Source organism: Sesamum indicum, linkage group LG3, assembly GCF_000512975.1.
Source record: "Sesamum indicum cultivar Zhongzhi No. 13 linkage group LG3, S_indicum_v1.0, whole genome shotgun sequence".
Classification (NCBI taxonomy): Eukaryota; Viridiplantae; Streptophyta; class Magnoliopsida; order Lamiales; family Pedaliaceae; genus Sesamum; species Sesamum indicum.
In genome coordinates this window covers 10,729,783-10,740,452 of record NC_026147.1, presented here as the reverse complement: position 1 = coordinate 10,740,452, position 10,670 = coordinate 10,729,783, and the positions used below count along the sequence as shown (strand labels likewise).

At 36.5% G+C, this 10,670-nt stretch overlaps 1 protein-coding gene and 1 non-coding gene across 2 annotated transcripts; both read right to left on the bottom strand.

Moving 5' to 3' along the window:
* TRNAT-CGU lies at nt 2,776–2,847 on the bottom strand. Its single transcript has one exon. It is a non-coding gene; the product is annotated as a tRNA-Thr (tRNA).
* Nucleotides 3,661–10,437, bottom strand: LOC105157995 (protein LONGIFOLIA 1). Its single transcript, XM_011074579.2, has 5 exons — nt 9,305–10,437; nt 8,916–8,986; nt 6,080–8,155; nt 5,857–6,004; nt 3,661–4,666 (listed from the first exon to the last, which is right to left on the bottom strand). Exons 1-5 carry the CDS (start codon nt 9,462–9,464, stop codon nt 3,840–3,842), a joined length of 3,282 nt encoding a protein of 1,093 aa, XP_011072881.1. The 5' UTR covers nt 9,465–10,437; the 3' UTR covers nt 3,661–3,839.

Here is a 10,670-nt window from a genome sequence, read left to right as displayed (position 1 = left end):
ACTCTTTAAGAGAATGAAATTGGATGAAAGTTTAAGTTACAATAGGGAATACTTTTAGATTTTGAAAGATCGAGGATGGAATTTCTTTATGGAATATCTAGGGAAGGGAGAAGATTATCTCCAGACACCGAATGAGGGTTTGAGTGACAACCAGGAGTATTTTCAGATCTTGGAAAAACAGAGAAAGAATTCCGTCTTAAGAATTCTAAAAAAAGCCACAAAGCCAAATCTTGTACCTCTTTCTGAGGAGGAATAAGAAGAATGGTGGAGAATTCACTAGATCCAAAAAGTGCTACCAGGAAACACGGTGAAAAACATACACTCAACCGAAATCCATGGTAGATTACTAGCAAGGAGAAACAGAGCGGGTGATTTCCTTCACCAGTACAGTTCTACAAATTATAATTAAAGGGATTGATTGGAAGGAACTCGTGCCGGATATCTCGAAGATCTCTCAAGATCTAAGAGAAATTCAGAAGACAGTTTAAGAGTATAGACATAGGTTGATCCATATACCTATGAAAATAGAAACTTTGAACCAAAAGATGGACGAGATCATTAGTATCTTTCCATATCTACATAAGGATCTTACAGATCTAAAGATATATAGAAGCAGCAGGTCTAAAGAAAAATAAGAGGGAAAGCCCTGAAACATCCAAATCTAAACAGGAGCTGATCAGGGATGTCCTTTGATCAGTACCTCTTCTACATTAGAAGGGAAATGCAATGGACATTCCAAAGCCAAAGACAAGAGACGATCATTGAAGCCATCAAATCCATAAAATAATGAAGGTAATGAGGGCAGATCTTTCAGATTTACAAGAATTGGCTGAATCTTTTTCCTAACTTGAGATTGTAGACTTAGTCAATGTTCAAACCAATAAAATTACCCCAGGAGTTCCAGGCAAACCTCCTTCCAAAGGCGATCATGGTGGTCCAAATCCAACTCCAGAACCTACAAATCTGGCAGAAATTGGACCAATAAGAGTTTCATCCCAAGGATGTAGGAGAATAGATGGAAGATCTATTGGAAATACCCCTACAAGGAGAACTTTCAAACGAATCCAAACCTGAGCCAACGAAAGTTTCAAGGACTGCAACTGCTAGACCTAAGGAGTAGAAGGTCATATATCTCCAGATTGCCCGTAGAAATATGGTGAATTAAGAAAATTTGAAGCCACGAATGATATCCTAGATGTAGTTTACTATGGTGATTTAGTACCCATTTATCAATTTGAGGACCTTCCTTTAAATGAAAGCGCCAATGAGGAGAAAATAGAAACTAATTCGGATGGATTAATCGAGTTAGAGTAATTACAACGATGGGGATGGGCTCCAAACTCTCTAAAAGGCTGTCGAAATTTTTTCCAGAATGACGGTGTCAAAATATTTTGTTGCTAAATTAGAAAGGAATATTCGTGTAGCAAAAATTCGAAGCTGACTTTGGTAGAAACTTCGAAAATTTCTTGATAAAGATTTCGTCACACGATTTAGAAAATTTCACAAAAATAAGTAAAATATAACCAAATTTAGCAACAAAAAATTTCATTGCATAATATAATTAATTTATTGAAATTTCTTTATTGTGACATATAAATTATAGTTTTATACAAATATAAATCTTAAATATTTCAATTTCAATTAATTGGAATCAAACTAAAGAAATGACCTTTTATTAAGAATATTTTTATTACAAAAAGAAAATTCAAGGTGATTATATATAATAAGTTAGAGTTGAATGTCATCACCAAATTCAAGGTGATTATATATAAAGAAAAGCAGCCCTTTATATTTAAATATTTTAAAAATACTTTCACAAATAGTTCACATTAGTTTAACTCTAAATAAAAATTTAATAGATAATATCTTTTCTTAAAAATAAAAAACGATGAATTATTATCTAAATTTTTGCTTGTCGAATATTAACATAGATATATGCTGATATATATATATATATATATATATATATATATTTATCAATGATTATTTCTAGTTGTATTTTATAGCATCTTGAATTTATAATTTTTCATTATATATAATATTAATAGAAAATTCTTTTTATTTTTAATTATAATAATTTATTATTACATAATAATGCATTTTTTTTGGTCAAATACGAAAAAAAAATTAAATAGCAATAAAACTCTTTAAAATCCGAGGGAGCGAGAGGGAAAGTATGTGTATGTGTGTGAGAGAAAGAGTGCGTGTGAGGGTGTGTGTGTGCGAGAGAGAGAGAATGCGTGTATGTGTGGGTTAATCTTATACAAATTATAAGATGTTTTAGAAAAAGTTAAAAAAGTAAACTTCGAGGAAAAAATATCAACGAAAATTATTTCAACTATCAAAATCCCAAATCCTATACCAAGCTATTATATATCCTAGCTATAAAGCAATAAACCCAACCTTCTAGATCACTCCCAAACCTCGTACTGAAGTGAGAAGCTGGCAAAAATCAGCGCTAGAAAGGAGAAACTTCTTTTTCTCGATGGTGGTATGTAGTACTAAGTTTTACCTTTGTCGATCCTCATCGCTCGTTGGAAGCTATTAAAAAATTGAGATGTGAATGAAGGGTCTATGTCGGATACTGGAATGCCGTGACACAGTAGATATTCAAGTACCAGAGTAATATTTTTGGTAAAATTTGGATACCAACATAAATTACAGTGTCTGTTTTAATAGTGACAAAGAGCTTCAATCCAATATAAAGAGCTCTCATATATCAGCAAATAAAACTGTTCCGGGGTTGATCTTCTTGGAAGACCATAAAAGAGAAAAAGCTCCCAGCGAGGATCGAACTCGCGACCTTTCGCTTACGAAGCGAACGCAATACCACTATGCTATGGAAGCATGTGGTGCTAGTGAGTAATTGTCCGTCCTTTAGAAGAACATATCCATTGGAGTCACTTAAATCTATTTCACACTTTTTCTTAAAGAAGCTTTGATATCATACTTGTATCCCCTCTAATAATTCTTTATTTACACTTGACTCATTCTATTAGGATTTGGACAAAAAATGCTTACATTAGTAAAAGAAAATTACATAAAAATTTTTATTTTTTTCCTAATTTAATATTTTCATATATATTTTTGTACTTATAAAGTGATATATATATGGAGTGAGTTTAGCATCATTAAATTTTTTCTTTACGAGTACAAAATTATTACATAGGAATGTTAAATGACGTATAAAGTTGAAAATTTATGTATATTTTTTTCGCTAACATCAACATTTTTTGTCAAACCTAACGAAAAGGCATTAGGTGTAATTAATAGATTTTTAGAGGGGGTGTAAATGCAATTTTAAAACTTCTTTGGAAAAAGTATAATTTCGCATGTCAAAGGAATCTAAGTATAACGAACCCTATCTATTATATAGCACCATCATTTTGAACTCTTTTACTGTTGTCAAAAGAGTCTTGGAAATAAGCAGCTGAATGCCTTACCACCAGACCATTCACAGCTGAAAATGACACAAAGTGGATGAAGTATTCAACGCTTAGTGATTTTTAGTTAGCTGCACTTGCACTTTGAGCCCTCTTTTCCTTACTATGAAGAAGAGGCAAAAATTGAAGATAAGGAAGAAAACTGATGATATGATGACCAAAGTTGTAAGAACTGCAGACTAAAGAAGTAGAAGAAAAGGAGCCCAGATAATGTCAAAGCTAATTCTCAGCAAATATGTCAACTTGCATAAACATGGCATACACTCCAATAAAAAGAGGTTTCCTTTACAATGAAAGCAGCGAGTTTGTTAACAAATCAATTTTTACCTGAACAAACGTAATTGTAATCAAGAGAGAAACTGGCAAAGGAAGGAATGATCAATAATGATATGGAAACTACTTCTGGGAGACTCTACGCCGGCCAGGTTTGGTTTTCAAACCAGAAGACTCGCCAATCACAATCTCATTAACTAAATCTTTAAATATCAACCGCTCAATGTCGAGGACAGCACCCGAGATTTCCTCATCAAAACCTGTCCATCTTTCAGACCAACGCATCACATCCTTGCACAAGATGCTTTTCAATCTGTCATCCACTTCATCAGAGCTGCATTCGGGATTTTTAGCCTGAAGCTCTTCAATCTCGCAACACAATTCCCTGAGAAGCTTCTGTGCGTTCAAGGTCTGCGTAGCTAGCTTAGAGGGCCTCAACCAAGGCTCTGAAAATGGACCTGTTGAAGCTAATTTGCGGGCAAGAATCTCGTTAACACCATCAAAAATGAGCTTCCTGTGAAGTTTCTCCTTTATCATCGACAGACTCGCCTTTTCGGTGATGAATTGCTCCTCTTGTAAAGTGCTTGGCTTTGTTTGTTCCAAGACGAGGAACAACTCGGGGTTGATAGGATGGCCTGATGGATGAAACTGGAAATTTTTTATGCTTGAGCCAAGTTCTCTAAGCAGGAGTCCAGAAGCCAATAGAATTTCAGAAATGTATCTGTGGTCTGGATCAGTATTCTCACACAGAGAGGCAATGTAGTCTGTACGTGCTTCATCATGGCAGGAGTTGAGGCGTTTGAGCTTGTGAACTAAGTTTTCGATGTTTTGAAGTTTCTTTCGGTTGATTTCAGATGTAGAACTGGCTTCCATGGAGATGGGAATGAAACTATTGGCGGGACTTCCTTCAAGAGCATTTGGATCCCTCTCGTCATCCATGGAAACATCCACTGTGAAATAAGTATTAATTAATTAGATACTATCATGTGATAACGAGAAAAGGTACGACGTTGACAACGCTCTTAATGCTCTTGCTTCAATCACTGCTCTAATGCATAGTATGATCTTGTGTGTAGTACTAGAAAATTGCATAGAGCCAATCATGAAGCTAAAACTCTTCGATAGCAGCATAAAGCAGTATCTCTGACCATTACCAGAAACACCTCATAGTTGAGTAATCTTTACTTCTTGAAAAGTAATATGACGGATGTTTCTTGATGCTACTATTCTCACTTTTGTTTTCCTAGTTTCTTTGCATTCGTGGGGACAAAGGGAACCCAGAAACAAAAGGTTGAGAGCAACTCTCAGGAGGCTGGTCACTGATAATAATATATCAATGCATAGATGCATGGAACGGACCTCCATGTTTCTATCTGATGGAGAAGACTCTGCTACTTTATCTCCATGCAGAGAAAGGATGATACAGTTTTTTATGGGAAAGTTTTTATTAAACTAAGCATGGTATCAATGGTTACAAAGCCGTGCAGCATGCACAGATGTTTCCTACAACAGAGCATTGCAAATTAAACTAATTTTAGACATTTTTAATTCTTGATTAATTCCAACTACATTAATATTGTCGTACATAAAATATTACAGCTCCAACCTACAGCTCAAGTGCTTATCAATGGATATTAGCTTCATGAAATAAGAGAGAATTGACATCTCTGTTACTGATAAGCAAAGGCGAACATAATGTATACAATGCAAACAAAAAGTAGAAAAGGTGAACTATTAAACCTTTGTGTGCACAAAAATAAAAGAAACTGTTTAATACTACACATTCTTGTGGTAAATACCAAATTTTTTGACATCCATGCTGCTGCTTTTTTCTGTAGATATTATAAATAGTACAATAGAAATATCATGTTATGTTTATCAAATTCATGATAAAAACAGTATAAATATCATAAGAAGTTGAAGGAAAAAATTGTAAATGGAAAGAAGAAAAAACAGATTGAACTGGAGACAGAATGAGATGAAAAGAAAGGTTGACAGCAGTAGAAAGAGAAACGTGAGCATTGATGCATGTTACTACCAAAGAGATCAAGGTAGTAACTAGAGGCCTCTCTTTAAAAATGTAGCAGAATGGAATAAATTAGATGCAAATATGTAACTCAAACAATAGAATAAGAATTACCTTTGAGGGCCTTTCCAACATACTTTATAGGAGATGGTGAATCGTCTTTACATACTACATTTGCTAGTACAGAGACAGGACTGGAGTACTCAGGAGGTATGAAACCAAACTCTGCCGACTCTTCATCCCTCAATGTTAGAGTAGATTTCTGAAGTAAATCATGAAACAAGTTATCAAATGAATAGGACAAAGCAATTGGATACAGGATATAGAAAGCACCAACCTTTTCTACCAAGCCATACATATCAGAAGCCTTCATGGGTGGACTCTGGCAACTGTTTATGCCAGGAGATCTTTCTGAACTAACCACTACTGTGTTTATGGAGCTTCGAATGACACTTTCATTTGATTGGAATGAATTCTCATTTTCATGGTAATTCAGATTCCTTGATTCAACATTGACCTCAGAAAGTTGATCATCACTTTTCTGAAAGCTGGGATGTTTAGGTCTTCGTCGTCCACCTGGAGAACTTGACTCCCCTTGTTGCTTGTTTGACTGTCTTCTTGATTTGCTTGAATCAGGAGGGGTTGGTGGTCGAGATCTTCTTTCCGTCTCAAGTTTCTTCTGTTGCATTCTTGGACTGATGGATCCTGAACTCTTCCCCAACCCTGCAGTGCCATCTTGTTGTGATCTTGCTGACACCTGTGTGCTTTTTGGGGTTGTGCCATTTCTCAGATTGACAGAATTTACAGCATTGTCCCGTTGACTAGATCTAGAACTTGGATCTTTAGTTGTTCTGCTGCTGAAACCCTTTATATTATCAGCAAACTCATTGTTGTGAAGTTTGGGCAGACTACATAAGCCATCAAGTGAAATTACAGAAGCAGCAGGTATACCAGATTTCTCAACAAGCTTAGCTGGTTTCATGATCACAATTGGAGACTCATGATGTCTTGAAGAACCAGTTGTCCTCTTTGTGGAAGCAATAACTTGATCAGCCTGCAGCTTGCGGTTGTTTCCTGATCTGTCTTCATGTTTAGAACTCGAAAGTTTTTGATCATGGTCTTTACGACCGGTGAAACTTGAACCCTGTCCTTCTTTCTGGGTTTCCAAGAATCCTTTTGACTGCATTGCTTCCAGTATCTGTTTGAGTGCTCTGAGGTCCTTTCCAGACTGCGTGAATTCAAGATCCTTCAATCTCTTCTCTATCTCACTGTAAACAGAAGGAAATGTGGTTGGAACCTTGGCTGGAGCTCTCGATATTCTGGAGGCTGGTTTCTGGGAACTCCTTGTCCCATCAATCTGCTTCCATGGTGCTGGCTCAATTGGAAATCGTGACATAGGTCTCATTGAAGAATCGGGGTTTCTCCAACGCGGCGAGCCAGGCTCTTTCCACAGGTTCTTTGAGGAATTTGATAGTTGACTCTGGCTTGGATCCTTTTTGTCAAGTGACCTTGATATATTAATAAGACCTTCATCTCGACTATTCCTACTTGAACCAGAGTTGGCGTCACTGGATGAAACAGCATCAGGCAACGTTTCCAAGCCCATCAGCTTTGCTACAACACTTGGAGGCCGTGCTTGGTTTGCAGGTGTTTGTTGCAGACTCTGAACTTTACCATCAAAATCAGCATTATTCTTCTGCATGGATTTCAAGAAAAAGCTGGATTTGGAATCAGAAGTCAGACTCCGTATTGATCCCTCCCGACTGTCCAATGAAAGTCTTGGTAGGTCTTTAAGCTTTGGGGTAGATTTTGAAATGTCCCGTGAGTCAAAGGGTGCTCGGTTTACTTCCCTTCCATCATAAGAAAACCTAGGGGCATCTTTTGATATTGAAAATGATGACGTATCATTTGCATGGTAAGATAAAGATCTCAAAAGTTCTCTAGGTTCATCATGATACCAAGGTGGTTCTTGAAGTTTTGTGATAATTCTATCAGATTCCTTGAGATCAGCAGGCGCGCTTTGCCGTCTGTCAATACGTGAGCCATGAGAACCATTACTGATTTTGGACTTCGGTCTTGGCGTGTCTCTATTAGGATCCGCTGTCTCATCTGTGGTTTTAGCTTTACTAGATAAGCCTGGAACTTCCCTGTACATGGAATCCTTCACAAAATCACGAAGATCAAGGCTTTGACGACTAAATTGTGGAGACGAATTTTGGAGGCTCATTGTTGGGTCTCTTGAAGGAGTTTCAGGAAAAATTATTCTGTCAAAGGATGCAGGTTCCAATTGAGTAGCTCTATTACAGTCAAGAGAAGAGAAAGAAGATGAGCGAGATGAAGAGGAGAAAGAAGCTCTGGATGATTCAGTGGAGAATCTTTGCTTTTCTTGGATGTTCTTGTTCAAATGCTTTTCCTGCAAAAGAAAATAGCAACTTTAAAAGCTCATGAGTTTGATTCCGAATTTTTCATGACAAAGATCACCATGAAATAGTATATATTATGAGATATCCATAGAGGTTATGGCCAAAACTTTCTGAAATCACCCCTCGTCTGAAAAGCTTAAAATACAGTGTATCCATTTATTACATCTTCAAAAACATCCCTGATATTAATTCATATTAGCATCTGAAAAATTACTTAGTGCGACAAGTCTACATCAATGAAGGAAGACTGCAGTTCAAGCCACTCTGGTCTCACAAACCAGCAGATCACCAGCCCCAGAATAGGCAACTTTCCTCCTAGTGGCTTCTAAGATTCAGCAAACATTCTCCTATGAGCTAACCAATTGAACTTTTCTAATTTCTTTCTGTAAAAATGAGAGTGGTATCACATATACAAATAATACAAACATGAAATTCCAAGAATAATGCTCTGTCGTTCGTTTAGCTCAACATTATGACAAGGTGGAGGCAGCTTGGTTTTAACTCAATAGGGCCATTGCAGAATTCCAATAGAACAGAATACTTTGCATTTTCCCCTGGTATTTGATGAACGCTTGTGTATTTCATCATTTAACAACCCTGACACTAACCATACAAGAATTTGCTGCACCCCATAATGAGATAAACAAGAAAGCAACATAATATTATTTTTTCCAGTATAGTCAATTACATTCATAGACAAAATAACAAGCTCTCATACAAGACAAGAAACTAAAATTTCAGAAGCCATACCGTTGATGCAGATTGTAGATGTGCATTAGCAGACTCTCGTTCCAAAGTACTACCACTGAAGTGGGAATTACCTGCAAAATTTCAGTGGCATTTGGTGCTGAGATATGTGCCCTTATGAGGCCATGAGAAACATAACGTTCTACACCGAAAAGAACGACATGACCAACTATGACATAGATACTGTAGAGCAAAACTCAAAGTCAAATAGAAGGATAATGAACAGAACAAGTAGCATAATAAGTGATGCATAGTTTCCACAATCATGTGGTCATAAATCAAAGTAGATCATATATACATCAGTTACATCACTGTCAAAGAAAGCCCAAAAGATAAGTTCCAAAATCTTCTTGGTAATAAACCACATGGAGCTACAAGCATGTGAAGCATACCAGGGAGAAGAAGCCTTTTTGGGCTGTCGCCAAGAATGCGCCTACCACTGGTAAGCATATGTTGTCGATCAAACAGTTGAAAGATGCCAGTCATACATCCTATTTGCTTTTGCAAATCTGGATTTTCATCTGTCAAAGAATGTAACAGTTTTGCTGCCATCTCCACTCCCACAACTTTCTAAAATGTCTAATTACATTCAAATACTATGATGTGTAGCTGCTCACCATGTTAACTATCACCAATAGATTCCAAAACAAAACTTGCCCTGTTTTCAGTAGCAAAGAATTATAAAGCCTCCAAGATAAGATAATTTAGGACAAGAATTTCAAGCTGCAAAAGACTAACATAATCTCTCTCAATTCCATAAATATGCATATACATATATATATATATATATATATATATATATCCTGGCTGCACTTCCTTCACAGGAATATTAGTCAAAATTCACTTGATTAAGCATCACTGGGATTGTCTCCACATCAAGACTCCAGCTTTTTCCAACAGAAATACCAAGTTTCACAATGCCCTTCTTCCCCAATATTTCTCACTTTGCTACAAAATCAAACACAAACACAAACAAAGCCCAATACCCCAAACCAATCCTTTCAGCCAAAGCAAGCAACTTGCTTGTTCTCCATAGCATAAACCAAGCAATTTTCCACAATAACAACCCAAAGAACTAAGACAAACACCCAACCAATAACCACACCTCAACTTTGCCACACAACATTCAAGCAATCAAGAAACTGAAATACAACACATCACAGCGAGGGGGGAATCTTTCCAGATCCAAATACAGACATTCTTGAGAAATACCCTTAACAGAATGCCCAATAAACAACAAAACGGAGACAGCCCACAAGAGCTTGTATGGTTAGTTGTTGAATGGAAGTATGGTCCATCATCCATGTGTAGAACCAAAGAATGATAAAGAGAGTAAAAGTTGGCAAAACCCACTATTAAATTCCAAGAAGATGTTTAGTTTTAAATCATAGCTGAAGCTGAATGAGGAGGGAGATGAAGAGAGAGAAAGAGAGAGCTGTGGGGACAGGTCTTGTTTTCTCACACTTCCATGTGGGATGGGTATATGGGTGGGTCTAAGATTGTCTGCATGGACATGTGATTTTTGTCAGGGTTTATATGGGAGGAAGAGATTAATTCAGATGTTCCATTTGAGGTTTTCTTGACCAAACAGATTCGAATTCCTCTCTCTCTCTCTCTCTCTCTAAATAAATACATTTTACCTTCGTCAACTATAATGCAGGTTGCATTTATTATTTCAAATTAATAAATTGTGACAATTATATACTTTCCTAAATTAATTAATTGGATAATATTTTGTTGTTAACGTATTTAGAAAAT

Coding starts and splice junctions, on each gene's coding strand:
- LOC105157995 (XM_011074579.2), bottom strand. CDS start 9,464: ATGGCAGCAAAACTGTTACATTCTTTGACAGATGAAAATCCAGATTTG. Junction 6,005..6,079: donor TGTATGGCTTGGTAGAAAAG/GTTGGTGCTTTC, acceptor GATTTACTTCAG/AAATCTACTCTAACATTGAG. Junction 4,667..5,856: donor TGTTGGAAAGGCCCTCAAAG/GTAATTCTTATT, acceptor CTTATTTCACAG/TGGATGTTTCCATGGATGAC.